At 39.2% G+C, this 24,796-nt stretch overlaps 2 protein-coding genes across 5 annotated transcripts in view; one reads left to right on the plus strand and one right to left on the minus strand.

Moving 5' to 3' along the window:
* FBXL5 (F-box and leucine rich repeat protein 5) overlaps positions 1–225 on the minus strand; it is a 35,240-nt gene extending 35,015 nt beyond the window's left edge. The window contains exon 1 of the mRNA XM_027891180.1: positions 84–225. Within this exon, the coding sequence (XP_027746981.1) occupies positions 84–221 (138 nt within the window). The 5' untranslated portion in view covers positions 222–225. The remainder of the gene's footprint in view (positions 1–83) is intronic.
* Positions 226–3,815: 3,590 nt separating this feature from the next.
* BST1 (bone marrow stromal cell antigen 1) lies at positions 3,816–23,480 on the plus strand. 4 transcript variants are annotated; one of them, XR_003572052.1, is made up of 10 exons: positions 3,825–4,486; positions 8,239–8,368; positions 9,377–9,512; positions 9,983–10,065; positions 11,495–11,571; positions 14,792–14,884; positions 16,857–16,943; positions 17,432–17,491; positions 18,795–18,945; positions 20,390–20,492. XR_003572052.1 is itself a non-coding variant. In XM_027891241.1 (9 exons), the coding sequence occupies exons 1-9, from the start codon at positions 4,317–4,319 to the stop codon at positions 20,493–20,495; spliced, it is 942 nt and encodes a 313-aa protein (XP_027747042.1). In that variant the 5' UTR covers positions 3,816–4,316; the 3' UTR covers positions 20,496–23,480. The 4 variants fall into 4 exon arrangements, 1 of the variants encoding a protein (XP_027747042.1); XR_003572051.1 differs by having other exon boundaries at positions 18,795–18,949; positions 20,390–20,466; XR_003572050.1 differs by having other exon boundaries at positions 18,795–18,991; positions 20,390–20,412.
* Positions 23,481–24,796: the final 1,316 nt, after the last annotated feature.

The raw sequence follows: 24,796 nt of genomic DNA on the forward strand, positions 1-24,796 counted from the left end.
ACAGCCGCGCACTCCCCGAGCCCGCCCTGCCTCCCTCCCGCCCGCCCCGGGGCGGCGCGGCGAGGGCGGCCGCGGTGCGGTACCTTGTCGCAGTAGAGCCCGACGAGCTGCTTCATGCGCCAGTGCGGGGCGGAGAACACGTCCACCTCCTCGGGGAAGGGAGCCATGTTCTCCCCATCGGGCCGCGCCGCGGGCGGCGGCGCGAGCGGCAGCGCGAGCATCCACACCGCGCCTGCGCGCGCGCCGCGTGACCGCGGCCTCCCGTGCCGCGCCTGCGCCGCTGGCCCCGCCCCTGCCCCCCCTCATCCCTCGGCCCGCCGGGCCCGCCCTGGCGCGGAATGGTGATCCCGGGACTCAGCGTTCCCGGCGCCGGGATGGGAATGTGGTTCGGGTTCGGAGGCGCGCCTCCGGGACCGTGTAAGTGCGCTGACATACTGCTCGACGTGAAACCCTGCGCCGTGGCGGTGCTGAGTTAGTGGCTTGTGGAAGTAAGGGAACAAATTACAGAATCCCAGAGTCGATTAGGTTGGAGAGGAGCCCTGTGATCATCGAATCCAACCTGTGACCGAACACCGCCGTGTCAACTAGACCGGGGCACCAAGTGCCACATCCAGTCTGTCTTTAAACACCTCCAGAGACAGTAACTTCACTAACTTTCCGTGCAGCCCATTCCAATACCCAGTCACTGTTTCTGTGAATAAATTTCTCCTAGTGTCCGACATAAACCTCCCGTGGCACAGCTTAAGACTATATCCTCTCCTATCGCTATTTGCCTGGGAGGAAAGGTCAACCCCCACCTGGCTGCAACCTCCTTTCAGAGAGCGATGAGTTCACCCTTTGAGCCTCCTCCAGACTAAACATCTCCAGCTCCCTCATAGGACTCATGCTCCAGACCCTTCTCCAGCTTCACTGCCCTTCTCTGGACACACTCCAGCACCTCAATGTCCTTCCTGAATTGGGGGCCCAGAACTGGACACAGTACTTGAGGTGTGGCCTCATCAAGAAAGGTCCTAGAAAAGCTACTTGTGCAAATAGCAGTCTAAAATTTGTGGTACCGTTTTGCTGATATTGAGGCTGCATTTCTGATGAAAGATTTTATTTGTATTTTGCAGCAAGAGAGGCAACTCCCAGTTGCCCAACTAGGAAACCATGAGAAGCTAGGAGCTGAAAGAAATCTGCTATGCTGTGAAACACAGTGGTTACAGAAACTGAACTAAACGTGTGTACAGGAAGTAAAGGAAATGCTTCACTGAAATACACGGAAGAGATGACAAGATCAGGAATAAAGTGAGTGTGGCAGATGAACTGGTGCTTGTGAGGGAAGATGTGTGATGGGTCCTAAACTGGGCTGCAGCAGGAAATCTGTGCCCAACTTCTTGCAGTATTTGTGCCAGATAAGCAGTTAAATGTGTTTGTTTAACATCCAAGGCAAATGGACCAGGAACACCGCTTGTGATACTCATCTGCCCATGCAACATTTCGAAATAAGCAGGAACACTTGGCAGAATTGAGATCACACGTCGATTTGACAAAAAGTGGAACTGTCAACCAATGTGGCAATGTACTAAAACTGTCCACCAGTGTTGCAATATGTACTAAATGTCCCAAAAATACATTGTCAAACATAAAATAGTTGCATCAAGCCTATCTGACTAAAAACTATTACTCTACAAAATCTATGTTGCAGATATTAAATGTGTTAGACCTAGCTAGTTTATAGATGTAAGCAGTTAATTGTAAACACATTGAAATATTCTGAGCAAAGGCACATGAGTTTTTAGTCTGGTGTTGCTCAGTGTACTAATGCCTGAGAATAAAATGCTGGTAAATGTAATAGTGACCAGAGAAGGAGATCATGTTATGAGGGTTACCTCGCTTACATGTGCACCATAATCTTTTTATCTCTTTATCTAATAAAATGAGGCTTAAGCAATTGAAGTCTTGGGTGTTTCCTTTTCCATGCATGCATTCCACCTCGACAGACTTTTGAACATGCTGGCCAACTGTGGTGGTTCTAATCTAGGCCCTCCCTGGTTACCAGTTTGTAACCAAGGAAGGGGCAGTGTTCCCAGTATTCCATACAATTTTTACGTAAATCGTGGTATAAGAGGGGAGGAGCGGCCTTCGTTCTTCTTCTCTTCCGCCGAAGTTCGGGAACAGTGGGTCCCTGCGTTGGTCTCGCTTATCTAAGGCTGAGGCCTGCAGCATCCACTAACCTGCCACGGGAAGCTTGGAGAGTGCTGGCAGTGTCTGCCAATCCTGCTTTCTAAGGGATGTGGTGAGATTTGTTTTACTAGTTATTTTACTAGTTCTCGGGTTTGATTGCGCATATCTATCGGTGTCCCTTTTTGTTTCCTTTTGTCCCTTTTTCCCCTTTCCCTATCCCTTCGGGGGGTGTTTGGATTCCCATTTGCTGTGTACATACCATCTTAACTGTAATATACATAAAATATATTTTTTATATAACTAGCTTGGTTTTCGGGTTCTTCAATTTGCATAGTTTTTTTTCCTTTGCCCTGGGGGAAGTAGAAAGGGGGGAAGAGAGGGGCTGCTACTGGGGGGTTGGGCATTTGGCAGGGAGCCAAGTCTGAACCATCACACCAACTTAATAATATCTGCAAACATGTACAAACCTTGGAAGGTTGAATTTGTACAACCTGAGGGGAGGGGGAAAAGCAGTTACACATGTCAGCAGTTACACAAGAAAAGGAAGGCAAAGCACAGGTGTTATGCAGTTGGCTAGCCAGTGCATGGTTTTATTTACTGCTTGGCTAGTAAGCACACCTCTGGGTTTGGGCTTGAGCATGTCTTTCACAGAGAATGTGTCATGGCACATAAGGGAGCAAGTGAGACTGGTGTTACTGCTGGAGGTAGAATTATGCACTAAAGACATGAACCCTTAAGAAACAATGTCTGAAGTTCAATGCTTACAGAGGAGCTTGGGAATATGAGTAGCTTCAATGTCATATTTCCAGGCCTAAACCATATAGTCATATAGAACTGAGGTTATTCTGCCAGCAATTCATGCCTGAGTAATAATAGAGGATTAACGCTCCCACATTCCCTCTGCTGAAATTTACCACTCCTCTCTGATAGAAACAACAAGAATACGTAGGTTCCTCATCTTTGCGGGCTTTAGAATATAAACATAAGCTGAGTTTCGTGGTTGTTTGGGTTAATATTCAGGTTGTGAACCAGAGTATCTCCAGAGCAGATATGCAGCCAATTTGGCTGACTCTGATTCATGGGCAATAACTTCTTCTAAGAGAGAGGGGCAGAGAGCAAGGGGCAGTGATCTGCATACAGCATGAATTGCCAGACCTGCCTCAGAAATCTGAGTCCATAGGCAAATTACTTGAAGGTTGAAATTTTTTTATTTTTTTTTTTAAGAGAAAAAAAAATAGTGTTATATTTGCATACCACAGAATATTTACTCTGAAGATTAGATTAATTGGTGTAATTTCTTGATCTAAAGAAATACTTAGGGAAAAGAACCTGGAGGGGAATAGCAGTAAGCAAAAGTCAAAGAGATCTGTTCAGTGCACAGAACAGTCTTAATCCTTTTGCTTCTTGTTATGATTGATTCATGACTGCAAGGCAGTTTTGTTCATGAAGACATGATAGAGGTATCATCACACCAAAATGTTGCTGTCAGTATCCGGGGGAGAGATGGAAAAAAAAGCTGACTAATCTTACCCTTTTGTGTGATACAAGATCACATGAGGACCTGGGTATTTATGCTATCATTGCTGTACCAGCATATTTTAGATTTTTTTGTTGTTGTTGTTCTTGATATGAATTTCATAATTTTTTCGAGCCATCAGAGAAATATGTGCAAAAAGTACAGTCCTTTTAAAATTAAAAGGAACTGTTTAAAACATGTTGCTTGCAAGCACTTGTGATGGTTTAGGACGATGTAGCACAGCAATGACTATTAAGTGAACCAAAGGCATCCTAAGTACTGAAGTGGTAAGGATTTTTTTCCTCCCTTTACTGAAATATATTGCAATTCTCCTCAGTTATCACCAGATGGCCTTAAAAGTCTCCTTTTTCTTTATTAAGTAGTGAGCAGTGCAGATATGAGGAAGTGATGTATCCCTCTGCTGCAATCATTCCAGGAAACAGTTGAGTTACAGTTCCCAGCAAGGTTTAGGTTTCCTCCAAACTTTTGTGTACAGAGACAGAGCAAGAGCTAGTATTGACAATCTTAAATGTTAAGTGTGCCAACTTCCTTTTAGATTGTATCATTTCACTCTCCTCTTTTTTTTTTATTCCCCCACTTTTTTTTTTTCCTAAGAACTTGGATTGTAAGAATCATGATGAAGAGCCTTTTTTTGCCTCTTTTACTTGTCTCTGTTCTGTTTATGAACAGCTTCTCAGAAGTGCAGGGAAGGAAATGGAAAGGTGAAGGTACAACTCAGAACCTGGAAAGTATTGCCATTGGAAGATGCTATGATTATATTAGAATTGTGAATCCTGCTGTTGGGTAAGTTTTGATTGTTTCTGAGTAAGTTTTCTATGTTCTGTACAAAATTATTTTTTGTTATTAATCAGAAGCCTGATATTATGCTTCTAGCCATGAAAGTGATCCTGTTGCAGCCAACATGCTTGTAGCTGTCTGTAGGCAAAACATGAATTTTGACAGATATATTTTAAATAAAGTAGTGTAACTAAGGGAAGATTTTTCATCCTGCAATTTTTTATTTCACATTTCTCATCCCCCCCTTACTGTTCTGTAAGGAGAACACCACAAAGAGATGGCAGGGATGATGTTTCTGAAGTATCAAATCTGACATTGCTCCTGGGAAGATCAGCTTTGCCTTGCATGCCTTGTATGTCAGGTCATGTAAGAAGGGAAACACCTCACTGTACAGCTATCCTGTGGTACTGAAGGAGACTGTTTAGCTCATCCACCTGAAAAAAATTAAGCAGTAATCAACTGCTCAAGTAAGATTATCCATGAGCTTTAAATAGGTGTGTCAATTGTACAGAACTGGAGGTAAATCACACACTTTGAGCACTTTCTCTGTCTTCCTTGCTTTGTAAGGGCTCCCGTAAAAAGGGAAAAAAAATTAGGAAGGACAGTTTCCTGGAGTTCAGCTTTTTATTCTGTAACTAAAATTTTGTCCTAATAGTTTGAAGAGGTAATTGCAGAGGGGTCCTGACTGGGTTACACATTGAATTGCTGCTGTCTTAAACAGGGCTAGATTATATTGCAAATATCACTCCCTTCCCCCGCCAACTTCCCTTTTTCAGTTTCCTTTGCAAAAGAGGATGATATAGGACTGAAGACAGGTTTGTGGCTTTTAACAAAGGCAAAATTACATGTTTCTGCCCAATACGTTATTAATTTATCAGAAGCATTTTGTTTCAAGTTCCTCATGAAAGAAGAAATCACCCTAATGTAGATAACATGGTACTAGAATTTCAGCAGAACAGTTCAAGCTTGGCAGATTTATAAACATGTCACAGTGAAAGGTGCAAATAAAACTTTAACTATAGATTTCTACACACCTACAATATAATATATATGTAATATATATAGTTTAAAATATGTAAATTTAGTTAACAGTTGTGTGGATAGTCTGGTCTTGCAGTAGGCTCTACACAGGTAGAATTCCTGCTGGACTTAACAGATGTCACTTCATTTATATCTGAAACAGAACATGACTAATAATAAAAAATATGCTAAAATGAGCAACATAAAGGATAGTTACTGTAGAAATACTTACTTTATCGTTAAGTGATTTGGACTTTTAAATACAATATTCTTCAAAGTATTTCTATATGTCTCATGTTTATGATAGTTTTGTGGATCTAATTAATTCCTGTGAAATTTTCACAATATAATTTTAAAATTGAGAAGTCTGAACACATTCTTCAAAGTTGTTTTGTTCAGGTTAGCATGAAGCCAGGCAGGACATTAGGACCACTTTCTTGAGTTAAGACCAAAAATGGCATTATAAAAAGAGTAGCTGCACAATAAATTTCATATGACTTGGAGGGTTTTTTCTCTTTCCATGAGGTCTATAAGCAAATAATGTAATCCAAACAAAATGGAAATTTCTTATTGTACAGGTGCAAAGCAGATACTCTAATTATTTATAGCCCTTTCTGTTCATTGTCTGTTTCTTAGCTGCCCCCAGGCTGGCTTTTACAGAGGCACGACCACCTGGATATGTTTTGCTTCTGAATTTATGTGCAAATGCAATAATTTTCTAAAAATACTTTGCTAACATAAAGGAAGCTAGCAAGGCATGTCTTTACACTGCAACATAGTTAAAACGTGAAGATGTTTATAGAAACATAAGAAAAACTTTCTCTTACGTTATAACATGCAAAATGGCAGGTAAAGGATGCATTTTACAAAGTGCTATGGTCATGTAAAAGTGAGGAATTTGAACAAAGATCATAGTTGAAATTTTCTGATAGGACCATGTTGTATAACACAATTGTTCCTGTAGTGCTTTTTCTCCATACTTGTTTATTTGTAGTATATCATGGAAGTTTTGAAAACAATTTTTTTAGCTGACTAGTGTGAAATAAGTCTAACATGACTCATTAATGTCATTGAGATTAGAAGAAATGGTCCTGAATTGAAGTCCTTCTCCACCCTGTAGTTTCAAAAAGTATTTTTGCCAGCTAAGAACTTTTGAGTATGAGAGCAGAAGAATTCTTCTGATTTGCAAGCTGTTCAAACATGGATGAGAAATCATGAAGAAAAAAAAATGCAGTATGTGAATTAACCAGGAATTTACTGCAAGATTCAACTGTCAAGAGAGATATTGAAAGTTCTGTTGATCATAACTTACAAGTACTGGCATGAATAAGTGAGTGCTTACAGCAGAAAGCTCTTCAGCAAAATGAGACAGAAATATATACAATTGTCAGAAGCTAAAGTATAACAGCTTGAAATCAGAAATAGGGCACAAATCCTTTTCTCAAGTAAATCTATTGAAACCTTGAAGCTAATGATCAAGGATCATATTGCATCACAATATTTCTGGATCAAAATCCATATCTGCTTATGATATATAGGGAATTATTATCTAGCTGCTGGAAGCATGACCAGAGATTACTGTAAGAGAATCTGTGGTCTGTTTCCTTCATGGGAGCTGCATAGCTCATCACAAGAGGTCCTTTAAAGTGTCTGCAACATCCAAGTGCCACAAAGCAGCTCCTTAAAGAATCTGCACCAGCCAAAACCCTGCTGTCCATGGATGACATTAAATGAGCAAAACTCTCTAATGGCCAAGTTTGATTTACTTATCTGGACTACTGTTGTTTAAGCTAGAGCTTTGCAATTACAGCTGTTCATGTTAGGAGTGCTGAATGCACTTAAAATAATTATTCTGTTGTTCAAAGTGTTCCTGGCATAAACCTTGTCACAGCATTACATGGGGAAGGTACTGTGGAAAAGTGGTGAGAGCAGGAATTCCCTTTTTAATTACTACAGGCAGGCTCAGATCTGTGACAGATGAGATCCTGAAAATCCAGAGAGATAGGACACTTTCATCCCTGGATAGCCCGTTCTGTTCCTCCATGGGAGATTATTGTCCCCAAGGCAGAGCTGGCAGAAGGGAACTGCTGGAGTGTGCAGCGGTTTATTTCAGACCTCCTTTAAGGAGCACTTGAAATGCTGAATGCTAACAGCATTCCTGTAGCTACTGCATAGTGACAGCGTGTTCCACACAGTTCCACATTGGTCATTGTTCTCATTCCAGCAAGGTAAAGCTGCATAGTCCTAGGGCCTGTACACACAAGGCATCTCTTTGTCAAAACCATTATTCTACCATCGCAACCTTTGTAGTAACTCCTCCTGCACTCGAATCTGACATTTTAAGAGTAATAGTGCCTTCCAGTAGTTTTACATATTTAGTTGAAATGGCTTTTTGAATCTGAAAAATTTCAAAGAAAGCTATTACTAAAGTTCTGGATAGCAAGCTTACTGTATATACTCTACCTATGAAGATTTTTGTTGAATTTCAATGTATTTCTAATTCCACGCTGTAAATGATAATATTTTCCTTGCTACTTCCTTCTAATCTGCTGCAGTTATGAGTCAGAAAAAGAAAAGATCTGTAAGCTCTTCCTGATCTACAATTTTTCACGACCCTGACTTCAGTTTTCTACCTTAAATTACAAATTTTTTTAATTTGGGAATTTGAAGAAGTTGGTAACAAATTACTTTCTTGCTCTGCTTTGAAAAAACAATTCTGTTTGTTTCAATGATTACAGTGAGAAGAATTGTTCAGAGATATGGGAAGCATTTAAAAGTGCATTTATTAACAAGGATCCTTGCAGCATTCTACCTGAGGACTATGAATTATTTATCAACCTGTCATTGCACACAATTCCACCTAACAAGGTAATGATTATTTATGTTAACTGTCCTTAGACATCCAACAGATTTGACCAAGACTCATTATCTGTCTGACTTGTGAGTCATTCTTTCCAGCCTATCTGCTAAAAACTAGACTTGGACTTGATAGCATTTTGCAATGTGTTTGGCTCCACTTATTTTATGCAGTAGCTTCTCAGCAACCTCTCTCTTTTCATACTACAAAGATCCCCCATTTTTCCTGCCGTGCTGGGAGCTCTGACATAGTCCCTGAACTTCTACTTTTCCTCAAGTTAGGTGCTCTACCTGCAAAGGCTGTGCCTGCTGTCATCTTTTGCTTCTACTCCTCACAGACCAGTCTTGTGGCAATAACATGTTAAACATTGACACACTAAACAAACATAAGCAGAAATGAGATAGATAGGATGTTGTTATATGCTAGAAAACAGTAAGGGTTTGATGTACTGGCAACTGCAGAGAACTGTGAAAGTGCAAAAGACAGGTTGTGCTGTAAAGCAGGTTTTCCTCCAGCACAGTTATTCCTCATCTCTAAATGATACAAGCTAAACCAACAAATACTCCTGTCAACATAGCTTAATTCATGAAGAGTTTCACAAACACAGAAATAACAGCAAGATGTATGATTTTTTTCACATCATAAGCCAACACAGCAATGTGAGAGAATTCTGGCAACATATATCTGGCTCATAAATATCTGTCTTCCCTTTTTCCTTCTTTTTTCTAAACCTGCCGGCTGAGGCAGGCAAAGCTAGGCCTAACTATATTCAAAATAGGTCTATATCCCTTCCCATCAAGGTCTGAGTGTCCCTCAAGTCTCTAGAGATTGGAATTTACACCTCTATAAAATAAAAAACTTTGTTTCTCTAGAGACACGCTAACATTTCTGGTTATTAGTTGATTTTGAAAGAAATACCAAAACATGTTTTAAACTGTTTTCGACCCCCCATAATCTCGTTGTGTCCACGCCCAAGTGTCAGTATATATCTTCTTTCTTTTTTTTCCATTTTTATATAGTCTCTCTTCTGGGAAAATAATCAGCTGCTAGTCAATAGCTTTGCTGACAGAGGACGTCGCTTCATGTCTGTGGGTGATACCCTCTTTGGCTTCTTTGCAGATTTCCTAAACTGGTGTGGGCAGGCAAACAGCTCTGGTAAGACAATGAGTGCTATATTAAATATTTGTCTGTAAAACCATAATGGAGACTAACTGTTGTGTTCTGGAAAAGCTAATTTTGCTCTTACCTGGTAAAAAATTAGGGATAGCTTCACTCCTGTATCATTTGAATATTTAACATTGCAGTCAGGGAGCACACAGTGAAATCTAAACAGTGCTGCAGTGGCGACAAAGCTTCTTCTCAGTCCTCTGAACCTGGAGCTCTCTGCATCCCAGGAACAGAGTTAGATCCATTTCAAACAAGTTACTGAATCCATAAAATAACACTGTGTAAACTGCAAAGGATGAAAAATTATTGAAAAAATACAACAGTCAGATTTCCGTGTCATGTCAAACTATGTTATATGTTCAGTAAGTAATGAGTACATAAATTTAATTGCTTTCTAAAGTCCCTTTTTACAGTTGTTATCATCTCTCTAATAGCACAAATCACATGCCTTTCTACAGGACTGGACTACGAATCCTGCCCTACTATGATGGAATGTGAAAACAATGCAGTGGATTCTTTCTGGAGGATGGCCTCAATCACTGTAAATAGTGCATTAGTGCTGACTTCATACATTAGCTGGCGTGTCCTGGGTAATGTTTTCCTCAGGAAAACATTGCCAGTTCAAAACAGCTTTAAACCTGTAACTCTGCTAGATTATTTCCTCTGACACAAATACACCATTTTAGACTGGGTACAGTGTTTTAGCAAGGGGAACTTTTCACCTTAGCTAGATAATGTATTAAAATTCTGTGTTAACATTGTTAATATATAATTATAATAAGCCAGTCTTCACGAACAAAGAACCGGGGAAGGTCTTTACACCTTCCAGCCTGCGCCTTGGATTTTTTAGGTGAGACACAGTGTGCGTGGAACTGAGCCCACCGTTTAATCCTAAGGTTCATCTGCCGGGGCCAAGCCAGCTTGGACGGTGGCAGCGAGGTGCTCAGGACATAGATGGATTGCCTTACAGGGCTAACAAGCTCCATCTGCCCGGGCAGTGGCCCTGACCAGGAATCGAACCCGTGCCTCGGCCGTGACAGCGCCGCGTCCTTAACCACTAGACCACCCGGGGCTCCCTACATTGTTAATATAAATCATAGACTAAGCACAATAAGCACACTAGTTGTCTACTAATTGCAGGTCCTAAGTGACATTTGACAGCTTTGCTGGAAACCCTTTATTCACAGATCAAACCCAACACAGATTGCTAAAATGCTTTCTTCCTGTGCTGGAGAAACTATTTATAGGTGTGAGAAAATAGCTTAATTCACTGAATTAATCCACTGGCTGTTCAGTTCCTGGCCTTTCTCCTGCAGTGACCTGCTAGAGTGCTACTGTAGTATTATTTTTGCAGTTGTAATATTCTTCTTGGTAAAATTCTTTCTTTACTCATTATTGCTTGCAGTAAAATGGCAAGTCATATTGTGTGCAGTTTTGGTCACCCCAATATAAGAAAGATATTAAGCTATTAGAGAGAGTCCAAAGGAGGGCAACAAAGATGGTGAAGAGCCTACAGGGAAAGACATATGAGGAGAGCTGAGGTCACTTGGTCTGTTCAGCCTGGAGGAGACCTCATTGCAGTTACAACTTCCTTTCAAGGGGAGAGGAGGGGCAGGCACTGCTCTCTTCTCTGTGGTGTCCAGTGACAGAACCCAAGGGAATGACCTGAAGCTGTGTCAGGGCAGGTCTAGGTTGGATATTAGAAAAAGATTCTTCCCCCATAGGGTGTTTGGACACTGGAACAGGCTCCCCAGGGAGGTGGTCACAGCACCAAGCCTGACAGATTTCAAGAAGTGTTTGGATGACACTCTTAGGCACAGGGTGTGACTCTTGGGGATGGTCCTGTGCAGGGCTAAGAGCTGGACTTGATGATCCTTGTGTGTGCCTTCCAACTCCTCATATTCTGTGATTCTGTGATTCTATAACAAGTCAGCAAGATGAGTTCTGGAAAACATTGTTATGTATTGCAGTATGCGAAGCACAGTTCAGGGGAGATACATGTCTTGTTGAATGGTTCTGCCGTTGGAGGAGCTTATCCACAGCCAAGGTAAGAAAAGTAATTTATGTGTAGAAAGTCTAATAATTACAAAAAAAAAAAAAAAAAAAAAAAAAAAAAAAAAAAAAAAAAAAGGTCAACCAATTGTTTGGGTCTTCTGCTACACAAAGCATGGGAAATGTAGCTGAAAGGGCCTAGTGCATCAAAGTCTGCTCAGTTGTGGGGACAACTCCTACTTGTCCTTAGCTGAAGGAATTAGTATGAAATTAGTGGAAATAATCCTTTTGACTCCTGCATTTTACAAACTGCTGTGGCAAGCAGGATGAATGCTCTTTGAAAGCTGCCTTCAAGTCAGTCAAAATACTGTGGCAAAATGCTTATGTCTTCAAAAAGATGAGCGTTACAAAATTTCCTTCCAGCAATGTGTCCAAGGAGAGGGTATTGTTACAAGGACTGTAATTTCTGTCAGGCCTAGGAGCAAAGTTGGTAATTTCTATAGGGAAAATTCTTTGTCCTGCTATTTCTCCAGGACCAAGAGTGGAAATAATTTGATATCCATCATGGTTTAGGAAAGCAAAAAAAAAAAGCTTATCGAGAAGGATAATAGCAAAGATTAGTTTCCTCTTCTCCTTAGTTCCTTGTATATTGACATGTATATTTTCCCTCATCCTCAAGTGTATCACTATGCAGCAGTTCATCTAAGCTTACATTTAAAATCTGTTGTAAAAGTACACCCTTAAGAACTTTTACTGAGTATGTGGCTGTAGTGACTGCTTACCTGTGATGAAAAATACATCTTTCCTTACCTCAGCAACTGTCCTGTCCAAGGCAGGTCACAAAAATACCTCTTTTAAAAACCTATAGAACAGATCCTCCTCCTGTGTGTTCACTGAGGACTAAAAATGATCTCTGCATAGGAGAGAAACAAAAAACATCTGTCCCAAAACCCCACTACCTACTTACCTCTGTCCTCCAAAAGGTTCATCTCTCCAGACAGCTTTCAGCGAATCATAAAGACTTACACAGTCTCCTTGGGTTGGTCTGGTGGTCAGCTGGGATCAAGTCTTCTGCAGATGATAATACCTGACAGCAGACCAATGCCCAGAATCCAGTAAAGATTTCAGATTTCAGAAATAGATTCCTTATTTCTATTAATTTACAGATTCCTTATTTCAGAAACCTCTTACACATAAATTAGTTCCACCAACTCTTTGGGTTGCCTGTCTGGTGGTATCTTAACTGGTGAAATCACCACTGGAACACAGTCTGCCAAGAAAAAAACAAAGCCAGTTACTCCACCTGTTTTCTTTGCTGCGTATCTTCTGGTCCATTTATAACTGAATTTGTTTAAGAGATCGAGTTTGAAAGAGGCTTAAGGTTGAATAATTAATAACAGAAGGTAATGTGAAAGATCTGCCTGTCTTCCTAAACGTCTCTTTGGTCTGTTTTCAACTATTTTAAAGCCAGTTTCAAAATTTATCCAGTGTTAAAGTTTGAACACTTAAATTGTCATTAAGTCACCTGACACTGCTTCAGTTAAGATTTATTTCTTACTTCATGGCAAAATGACTTTGCTCATTCACATAGCATGAATTTAGTTGGCAGACTTCTTTAATAATTAGCTAGTCCAAAAACTGGTTTTACTGAAGTCAGTTGAACATTGTTCCTCCACATTTCTGACTCCTCTAGTTAATGATTTCTCCAAATTTAGGGTAAGCTTCTTTTTTTCTGGCAATAACATATGCAGGAATGAGGAAATGAATTAGAAGTAGTTGGAATTTTTATTTTTTCTTATATTTTCACTATGTGTTTGACAGGCTTGGACACCTTGGACAGATAGGCAAACCTGCTGTTGCTGCTACTGGTCTCTGGTTAGCCACTGCCATACCAGACTTGACCAGAGAAGGCAACTGTTGGTATCTGCCTCCTTATGTTCCACTTCTCCAGAAGTTTAAAATAACTTGCTAACTTCATGAACTAGTCTCAGCTGGCTGCCAGCAGACACTGGCAACCACCACATCTTCTGCTTCCACATCAGAGCCCCACTTGTTTGCCTGAAGGCACCAGGAGGACCAGGAAGTGGTCACATTGTCACTGCTGATCTCATCCAGGGAGTGACAGCTAACAGTCCTTTCTTCTCAGGGGGAGTCTCAGAGCATTTAAAGTGGCTAAGAGACACTGCAGTCCTGATACAGACATTTAAGAAGACCCCTTATAGGCAAATTAGAGGACACACTTGGGCTCAAACTTGGAACAAGCATTCAGTGCAGACACAGCCCTTATAAGCTTTCTGAGGAAAAGAAAGAAAAAATGCAAGGGTTGGAAATTACATACATCTTGCTGAAAGGGTTAGAAATCTGTGTGTTTGAAACGCTTACATATCACAAAAGAATTCAATTTACAGACATGGAAATAATCCTTTGGTCTTGGCATCTTTAGATTAGGTATTATGAAGAAGATCTTTACTGTGAGGGTGATGAGGTGTGAGGTGTGTGAGGTGGAACAGGTTGCCCAGAGCAGCTGTGAATTCCCCAACCCTGGAAGTGTTCAAGACCAGGTTGGAGGGGGCTTTGATAATCTGCTCTAGTGGAAGGTGTCCCTGGCCACAGCTGGAAGGTTGGAACTAGATGATCTTTAAGGTCCCTTCAAATCCAAACCATTCTATGACTCTACAATTTAGTTGCCATTTTGTTATCTTGTTTTAATTGTTATTTGATTAGAATCAATTTACACAAAGAAATAAAGTGGAGGATTCCCTAGCTTAGGGACATCTAGAAGTTTTTCCTTTTCTGGTCTTATATATTCTAGACAAATACTTTATGTTAGTGCTGCTCTCATAGTCTACCTAAAAATATACTTGTCTTGTGGCTGGATTTATTTTTTTCATTTAAATCAAAATTATATTTTGTCTAAAAGCAATAACTACAATAATGACCTTATATTTTTTTTTACTAAGTATCAAATGCTTCTTGTTTTGCATTTTTAAAAGTTCATTTCTTTCTGATTCACTTCAAAGTTGTAATTTTTTTCAGCTGACCTCCTCTAAGATGAATAGGAAAATAAGTCTTTAAATGCCTTTGACCTTTGAGGACATTTAGAATATGAATCAGATTTTTCTAGTCTGTGTTGAGTCTCATTGTAATCATAAGATATAAAGCCAAGCAAGCCCATATCCTACAGCAGTATCAGAACCTTCATTAGTGTAAAGTGGAAAAGACTAATTAATGTTCATGTTCTTTATAGTTCTAATATTTTTTTTTTTTTGAATCAGTTTTTTTGCAGATTATGAAATACCTAATTTCCAGAAAGACAAAATCTCACAAATTGTTATTTGGGTTGTGGATGATATTGAAGGACCAGATCTGTAAGTTACATTTTCAAAAAAAATTAATTTCTCCCTTTGGGACCTGCCTTTAAACTTTCACCTTATCTTTCTGTTTGATTATATTTGCATAGCACTTAGACTACAGTATTTTAGATGTTTTCATGAACACAAAAGGCACAACCTGCCATTCCTGAAGAGTATAGAAATACCAGAATTAAACAAAATATAAATAAATTCTAATATTAGATCTGTAGTCAACTCTTGGTTGATCTGATCTCTGTGTGTGTATCTCTGGATCTCAGACCCTGAGTGAAGATATAGCTTGTATAGTATTACTAAGAGTCAATCTGAATTTCAGATTAAGTGCTGACAAGAGATATTTCCTTCACCTTGCCATATGCATTCTTTTCATTTTCACCTATCTTAAGTATTTGAAAAATTTGTAGAAGCAGATAAATACCAACAAGAGGCTCCTTTTCTCTCAATAATTAATCCAGTAATAAAATGTAGGCTTTAACAATGTCTGATTTTGCTGGTAATTTAATTAAAACAAATGAATAAAAAATAAACACATAAAACAGATCAGTCAGAACGGAATTGTTTGTTGGTAAATAGCCAAAGACGGAGTGACAATTTTCAATTGAAACCTAATGGAAAATAGACTCTGAAGTTAAAAAAATTAAATCATTAGGCTGGAAATTAGGCCTTGTTTGGCATTGATTAAAGGAAGAATTAAATTCATTATAGCTTTTGTGGGAGTCACTACAAATGTACATAGATGAATTGGGGGTACAGAACAGAGGAATTCAGTTTTGCAGGGTCCCTGCAATTTAACGTGGGGACACTTCATTGGTCTTAAAACTGCCTTGTCTGAAGAAGGCCAGAGAAATGGACTCAGATGTCACCATATCCACCACGTGTCTGAATCCCAGGTGTCCTCTGCATTCTTGGGAGCCTGAGGCTCCCGTTCTTGCTATTCAATGGTTTTTAGTTGCATCCATTCATTTTGTGTCATTTCCCTTTCACATCTCATCTCTCTCTTTGCTATCTCCTTTTGCTTTTTTTTCATTCAATTTTGACATGGCCAACCCAGACAACATATTTTACCACAGTGCTCTGGAGCCTACAAAGCACAGTTCAGCATTTCTCTCTAAATCAAAGAATGAAACCCTTTGGGAGGAAAAAACCCTCATTTTTCCAAAAGTTACCCATACTACAAAGAAAAGACAAGCACTGAATATTAATTTATCTTTCAGTTAATGGATGCATGGGAATTTTGTGGGGTTTTATAAATTGCTTTCTACAATTATTTTGTCGGTCTCCATATGTTTTCTGCAGCCTGCATACCAGTGGATAAGTAGCACTGGCCTTCATACTTTATGCTGGTGCAAATTTAGAGGTCTCAGTGGGTTCTGTACTATGCTAAACTTTCTTATGCTAATTGGACCACAAATTAAAAAATCAGTGCTAGAAACAGAAGTTGTATTTAGGATTGGTTCTGGTTTTTTTCTCTCTCTCTGTTTTTCTATTGTTCAATATTCAAGAGAGAGAACAAGCTTCTAACAAAAATAGTCTTCTGTTTTATTATAACCAACAGGTTATAATTCTGTTTTATTACAACCAATTATAAAGACAGGCAGAATCAACTTTAGCACTAGCTAAATTGTTGCCAAAGAATATTACAAATGAAACATTTAATATTTTACAAAAGTATTTAACTCTTTTTCTGGCTAGTCAAATGTTAAACGTGGGATTATTGGTTAATAGAACCTGAAAATGCTACACTGGCTGAAACTAATTTTCTAGACTGCAAACTAAGTATAAATGGGAGATGACTGTAATATAAGCAAATAAAGCATTATAAGTAGCAATTTACACCGTTCTTCTGGAGGTGTTATGGAATACAGAAGAGGCAAAGTAATGGGGATTTACTTTACTAATTCCATGAAGTTCAGTGGAGGGAAATTAAATAACAAAAGACTTGCAATAATATTGAAATCCTTTCTCACAGAGATTCCTGTGGAATCCGCAGTGTAAAGACATTAGAAACCAGGCTGAAAACCCTTGGTTATAAAGTCACTTGCACTGACAATTACAAGTAAGTGGAAATCCTTTGTTATTATGATGTATTTGCAGAAGTGCCTTATCTATTTGATTCTTACTTTTCAGTACTTTAATACATTAATGTTGTGTCTTCAGGAGAGACTGATACGTTGGAGGGATGATGTCACATTTTTTAGACTTGGTTTTTTCTGGCTGTGAATTGAGCAAAACACTACATTGTATTGTATAATTAGATGGAACACTGTACTTAAGACACAGAAGATGGCCTCATATTCCACTTCACTGTAAAATCTTTCTTTGGATTGAAAATCTAGACAACAGTTAAAATCACCATTGAATGTCTGCAGAATTATTAGATATTCACAGTAGGATTCACAGCTCTAGTTATGCCCAGTAGATTTTAAGAAAATTTAATTGAAGGGAAGCTTTAGACATGACAATACTGTGAGTTTGTTTCATTTTTTCATTGGTTTTCCTCGGTTTTCTGCCTGAAAGATGCTAAATAAATTGATATCTTCACAGGTCTGTAGTGTTCTTACTCTGCTCGGATTATCCTGATAATTCGAAGTGTGCTCTTCTATCGTAAGTAAAAGAAGTTCCATCCATCCTCAGTGTCCTTACAACTGAATAAACAATGCAGAAGTCAAGAGTTCAACAGATCCAACCTCTACCACCTATTATATATCATCCATATGAAATATACACTGTTCTTTGATTTATTACTTGCTGTGCCTTGAGTAAGCTGTCTCTTGTTTACAAATTGTGCACAACTGTCTATGAGCACCTGCTGTTCAAAATTAGGTATTAATGGGTTCTCATCAATCACACAGTAACGCTGTATATGATTCACAGTAAGAATGAAGTTTGTACATATCACTGTTCTGGTGCAAAATCTATTACAAATTTGAAATTGCTTTAGTAACATTGTTCCTTGAATAATGAAATTGTAGGTCAAATGGCAGCACATTTCTCCAGCTACTGGAACTAAATTTCTACATTTTGAGGACGTTTCTTTTTCATCTTCCATTTTGTGTGAAACTCAATTTCCATATTTCAATGCATTTACCTTGGGCCTTACTTAGTAGAGTATCTGCAAAGGTGCAGATGACATTCAAGACACAACTTTTTTAACTAACAATCATCACTCCAAATCTAGCCTTTAATATTTTCCCATCTTATCCTTTTTTTAATTTATTATATAAAGAGAATTAATTTATCATGTATTTCAGTGATTTACAGTAAAGATTACTGTTTTCAGTTGTGACTAGTTTTCTTAATCTATATGCTGTTGCATGTTTAGGTACACATAAGATACATGAACTCCTGCTATGAAAGATCCTACTTGCTGTCCACGGTTATGGCAGCAGAGAGGTGCAACTCCTGCTTGCCTCCCTCTGGGGAGGGGCAGTAGTCCTTCATGCAGTACAGAAAAGTAGGTGTATATCACTCTCTCTAACGTATTTTAATACAACCTTACAGAGAAAGTGAGTACTCCCTGTTGTTGCTGGTCACTGAAAACTTTTACTCATCTTGTCACGCAACAACGTTTATTCTCACATCCAAATTATATCCTAGCACCAACTTATAAATATTATGAAAACGGACTCCTTCTAGGCAGTAGATCATAGGACAGGCTTCAAGTCCTATTAAGGTTTTTATTTGTTATGGAATACTGCTTGTACAGTGGATTGAAATAGGGTTTCCTTGTTCTGCCACTGAATGGTAAGGCTTTTGTTCACATGTTGAAGGAAAGTATATTTGTCCCATGAAAAATCATAGCTGTGAACGTAGTGACAATATCAGCAAACTGGAGGAAAAAGCACTTTAAAGGACTTAAAAGATATAATATTGTGACCTCTAACAGAAGAGTTTTCTCCTCTCCCAGGTTTTAAACCACTTCCCTCAAAGTTTTGTGGCATATGCTTCTCAACTGAGAAAACCTGGATGACAAGACTTACAGAAAACATTATTGTCTTTTTCTTTTCAGCTAAGGGATGAACATACCAGTTCTGCAGTATTACTACATAGTGCTTGTAGTATGTAAGCAGGGGAGCAGCCACCCCTTCCCTTCCATCCATGCCAGTACTTAAAGTAACATAACTGGCATTTTCTAAGCACCAATTAACCAATGCAGATGTGATCCTTCAGAAAAGTTTCCTTGCTTGCTTCCTTCCTGAACATTCTATGCCCTCCTGTATGCATGGCATTGTAATAGGTTTGAATTGCTTCATATCTGCACTATCCCAAATCAAGACAGAGCTTCCCAATCAGAATGCTAAACTATCATTGCCTCTCCCTGAAATTTAAGTAACTAAAGTGCTTCAAGCCAATGAATACTTACACTCTTCCCCAAATCACTTACTTCTCTGCAATAAATAACATCTTCATTGAAATTAACTGCCCTTTCACAAAGAGTCTTAAGCAAATGCATACAAATTATTTGATGACTATCTTTTTAGGTATGTTTTTTCTGTGGATGATATGTTTTTAGGTATGTTTTTTTGCTCTCTGGTTCATTAACTGACATGGGAGCAGTTTGGACAGTAGGGGTATCACTGTGAAGAGCGGGTATCTGTTAGCAAAAGGTTTCCTTTTGCAGAGTACGTGCACTCAGTGTACACTCAGTGTTCATACTTCCATAATAAACAGAGAAACAGGCTCTGCTGCATCCCCTTTCATGAGGGGTGTTTGCTGTTACAAGGCTAAAGCTGCCTTGTTAGCCTGCAGAGAATAATGTCCCGAGCCCAAAACTACCAGAGTTGGGCAAGTCATTTTTTATGTCACCACAACTCCTGTTAACGCTGGCATAGCAAAGGAGAGGAACGGGTCAGGGTAGCAGAGGGTTGGCCTAGAAGGTGCTTTAAGGTACTTGGGGCTTCTTGGGTGTTGGTAGTGCCCTCTAACTCCTCTCCAGACTTGAATTATGTTTCTGCTGAGTTAAATTTGGACTTTGGCTTGTTTAGTTTACACCCTGACTTTTGAAGAAAACTTGTAAGCAAAAACTAACCACTAGATGGCATAGACGGCTTATAAACATAAGCAGGAAGGAAGCCAGATGCGACCTATTAGTAGTGGTATTTATTACTTGCATTATTGCAATGTCAGAGAGACTTAGAAATGGATCTGGATACTGCTGTATCAAGTGCGGGGAAAAAAAAAACAAAACAGTCCTACAGGACCACTGCTGCCTAGAAGGGCTCTATAAAATCACAAGCATAAGGCCAAAGACAGTAAAAGAAGGGGGAGAGACAAGAAGGCTCAAGTGTAAAGGTAGAAAGGACTGTTCCCAAGATATTCCAAAGATACTTCATTTATAAAACCATGACAGCAACAGGGAATCTGTTGGCAAGCTCATGTAAAGAAACTTCTAGCTTAGCACTTGGACCGTGAACTTCATCCTTGGCAACAAACCCCTGATATTTAAAAGAATCCTAACTCAGCTCTGTGCTGTGAACATCCTGTTTGTTTTCTCTTCCTCAGATCTGCACAAAGAGGACCTATATCTTCAGACAGAGAAGGCAGCTGGAACAAGCTCATGTTTGTTTCTTTTGTAGGCTTTTTGTTCAGATTTGCTTTAGTGTACTAAGTTAATCAAATGAATCCATATCCTCTGTTTGTCTTAGCTGGCTATAAATTTGCCTTCAGCTAATTTCTAACTGCAGTTTCATCCTGCATCTGGGACTGTCAAGCCTGCATATTAAAACCTTGCATACTAGATAACGACTTCTTTTAGTATCAAAAATTAACCTGCGGATGCTAGAAAGCCTCACCCTTCATTTCCTTCTCTTGATTAGAAGAAATACATTGCTATTTCCTCTTATCTTTATTCTCCAGAATTAAACAAAAATAATGCATTCTGTTCACATATTTCAGAAAGAAAAGGGAAACTATGCCTGTTGTACACCACCCACACCGATAACTTGTTTATAAAAACATCTTAGCATCTGGCCTTGAAAACTTAAGTGACTGACTATCATGTTTTGGGAAAGGGTAATATGAATTCAGATAGGAGAGATCTTAGATTTCTCACTTGACAGAAGATACAATAGGTAAGAGTGGAAAATGAAACTAATTTTCATAAGTGGTCCAGCACTTGGGCCAAACTTACCTGAAACTATCGTGCAACAAGATTCTGGCTTGCATACTTGCATACAGGATTTTACCCCATGATATTGATTGCTTTGTCATCCACACAGCTGTTCCTGCCCACTGGGTAGCAAACAGTCAGAAATACCAGCTCTAGAAAGTTCCACGTTTTTTCCACCATGATGTGATTTATGGTATATCATATTCAGACAAGAACGTGCCAAGTCAGACATTGGCCTGCTTGCAGTGAACTCGGTTAGCATGCTTCAGAATATACTGAGGAGAGAGCAGATGCCATCCTGAAGGTGTCTTGAGTTACTTTTGTGAATTATCTTAGTGTTCCAGCTAGATACTCTTCTAAACCACCAGCTAAACATCCAGCTACCGAGATGACACATAAATCTTCGGAAAAAAAATAGTTGTTCTGCTAGAGAATAATTTTATGTAGAATTTTGTTGCACATTCTGTGCTAGCTTCTGTATTATTTATTTGTGTTTATATTAGGTGGTTGCCAGGAAACTGGGATAGGATATTCCTGTTATCTGAGTGAATCTGATTTAGGACTCCATAGTAGTATCATTTACATCCTTTCACTCCCTGTTACATCCTATCATCCCTGATACAACTATATCATGTTGTATCTAAAATATGTTGTTGTTGCTTATTTGTCTTGCTTCCATTCCTGCAATAATCTTTGATTTGGTTTTAATGCGAATCTCTTTTTATTACACACGTAGCTGGGTTTGCCTGTGTCACAGCTGGGTTTAGTCTCCAGCTTGAAGGATTTTTGTGTCTGTTTCAAACACAAAAAGTACTGAAATCAGAAGTTACAGACCTCTGAAAATCTGAGCTGCAGTGTGCCTCAAAATTGTTCCCTATCTATGCTGTAACGTTAGTCTTTTGATTAGTTCTTTCAACATCCTCCTCACTTTTATTGCTTGTTTGTTGCTGTACTTAACAGCAGCTGCCAAAATAATAAGAGAGGTATCTGTCTGTAATGCAGTCACATCTCAGATAACTAAACCCAAGCAATTTTGATCAATCTTCTATTTGCTCACAGCAGGTCACATCATGACACATTTTGAGCCACAGACTGAAGAGATGATGCATATGAGGCTCACAGTTAGGTGTCTAAGCCATCATCAGGGCTAGTGTTGGCCTACCTATTGACCTGGACGTGATAGTGTGTGTGGGATTCAGAGAACCGCTTAAAGCCATTGACAAACCATGTGCCTCTCAGGCAACTTCCATCCACATGCCAAGCATCCCAGCTGGCCAACTTTTGCTTTCCAGCTTATGAAAGCTTTTTACCCTCTGCTGCAATCCACTCCAGCAGCACAGTCAGTTCTGGCCATTACATGTGGTACCAAATACACTGTAAGAAGTGCTATTTAATTCTGTTTTGAAAAAAAAATAAATTAAAATACAAAGTAGGATAGCTACAGTCAAACAACTGAGGTTATTTACTGCATAACCTTGTATCAAGAACAACACACTCAGTATTTCTTGCAGTTTTTTCTCCTTTCTAATGTTCTTGCCTCTTTTCCTATTACTTCAACTTGGTAGCAAAGACAGCAATTTTTTTTCTCCAATACCTGTTCAGTAATACTTCTCAAAGTTGCATGAAAAAAGTGGGAAGAATTGGAAGTAAAAGGTTTTAGCTAACCAACTAATATAGATGGGAGGGGGAAAAAAATGAAATTCTAGATGCATAGGTTTCCTGAGACCTTAGAGGCAACACATTTCAAGCTGAGCGTGAATCGTTTCTTCTGCATTTAATATAATGGTTTTAATCTGTATGAAAGAACAGTGTGACTGGCATTTCGGAAGCAGAGAGGCAGAAGTGTCAGCAAAGCAAGAAACAATAAGGTCATTTGTTACTCCCAGAGAGAGGGAGAGACAGGAACAAGTCTTTTTTATTTCTACATCTACAAAGGATGTGAATAGTACTGTTTACGCATATATGTTACACTTAAGTGGTGACACTCAGCTAGGTGTGCCTGTGCTCTGTCTTGCACATCCAGTAAATGCTCTATTAGCAATGTCTCATGCAACAACTGTGCCAAATTTGGAGAAATCATACCGTCCAAAAGGCACCTGCCCTTCTCTGTAAATTCATGCAATCTTGGTAACATTCAGCAGGGTGCTTCATATTGTTTCAATCATTCATACTTGTACTAGAAGTACTGCAAAAACAGCAGTCCCCAGACCGGAATTTGAGGGAGAAAATGTTTCAGATGAAAACAATATGTGTATCACTTCATTTTGAATCTGATCGGATGCCACAATTCTGTGTAGATCTATTAATATCCACCTATTTATGGCCAATGAAAACATCATGTACAGGAGCAGTACAAGGTGCTTTGCATTTCTGCAGACAGACCTGTGCAAGCTACTGAGATTACGGTAGTATTTCCTGCTGTGCCCTTTTTGTGGATCATTTAAGAACTCAGTTATGTTGCGTTCTTCATTCCTATATAATATATAATCAGTTCTCCTACTAATTTACTTTTTTTTTTCTGCTACATGTGTTTCAGTCACTGTATCTGACAAAAGCTGAGCTCAAAATAATTCCTTTCTACAGTATGTATGTGCATGCGTATGTACACATCTGCTCATACCTGCTCTGTCTATTTTTAAATGCAAACTCTTGAGTACTCTGGAATAAGAAGTTATGAAAATAAAGGAAGGACAACTTGATCACCCCTCTGCCCTTTTTATACTGCTGGTGTTTATTTCTGTCATATTGGCCTTGATGTGATATCCAGCTGACATGAATATGTTTTCAATCAGCAATCTTAAATGTAGTGAAACATGACCTGAAACCTCAAAAATTTTCATAGTACTTATTGTTCCCTGAAAGCAAGCTCTTTCTCAATTGAATTAGCTAGAAATAATTCTGATGTATTTTGCTTCAACAACAGTGTGAAGTGGAAGAAGGGTGCTTTTAGCAAAGCCAAGAAGTTTAGTTTAAAATAGCTCAGAATGGGGAGGCACAGTATCTTAATTTAGCCAAATGTTAGGGTGGCTCAAACACTTCACAAGTTTTTTTTTGATTTTCAGGTTTTTCCTAATTCCAGCTTCTGCCCAGTCTAAATTTACTTGCTTGCCATTTTATGTAAGAGGCGAAGAATATAGTCTGCCAAATTTTGTTTATAACGTGCAGGCATCTGATTTCCTACAGTTTCCTACAAATTATGAGGGCAAGCTCGGAGGAGACCCTCATGCCCTTACTGCAGCAGTGCAGTTCCAGTGCAGGCTGGCAGGGAGAGAGGTGCAGGAAATTGGAGCCTGGTAGAGTGGCACAAATGTACCCTCACACCGTGCCAGGGTGTCCTCGCTGCCTGGGCAGCCCTTCCTCACCCACCTTCTCCCTTTCTCTGCAGCTCCAGCAAAGGTGAACCTGATCTCAGTTTGGATGAGTTACTTTGTTAATTTAGCAGAATATGTGAAAATTATGATGTTGGAAGTTCAATAGGAAGAAATTGAAGGAGGAAATTAAAGTACACATTTCCTTTCAGTAGCAGGCAGTGAAGTGAAGTAAGTAGTCCTTTACTTGTGACTGTTTGACTAGGAATACCTCTGGGCTCTGTAAGCAGTAAGTGTGGTAAGTTCCCTAAGTGCAGACAGAGATGATCCTCCAAAACTCCTCTAGGATGTTTGGAGTACCTTGAGTTATACCCTTAATTACAATACTTAACAAAGAAATAGCATTTTTTTAATCCAGCAACTGTTTGCTTGGACATCTCTTAGTGGTTACACCTAATATAGTTTGACATGAGGCATGACTGCTTGGATAAA

This window comes from Empidonax traillii, unplaced genomic scaffold (genome assembly GCF_003031625.1).
Source record: "Empidonax traillii isolate 1590-97213 ecotype Southwest subspecies unplaced genomic scaffold, ASM303162v1 scaffold312:size2399984, whole genome shotgun sequence".
Lineage (NCBI taxonomy): Eukaryota > Metazoa > Chordata > Aves > Passeriformes > Tyrannidae > Empidonax > Empidonax traillii.

Excerpts from the sequence above, each read along its gene's own strand:
- BST1 (XM_027891241.1), top strand. The coding sequence starts at position 4,317 with ATGATGAAGAGCCTTTTTTTGCCTCTTTTACTTGTCTCTGTTCTGTTT. Across the intron at positions 14,885-16,856 it reads GATATTGAAGGACCAGATCT|AGATTCCTGTGGAATCCGCA; the intron begins GTAAGTTACATT and ends CCTTTCTCACAG. Across the intron at positions 17,492-20,389 it reads TCGAAGTGTGCTCTTCTATC|ATCTGCACAAAGAGGACCTA; the intron begins GTAAGTAAAAGA and ends TCTCTTCCTCAG.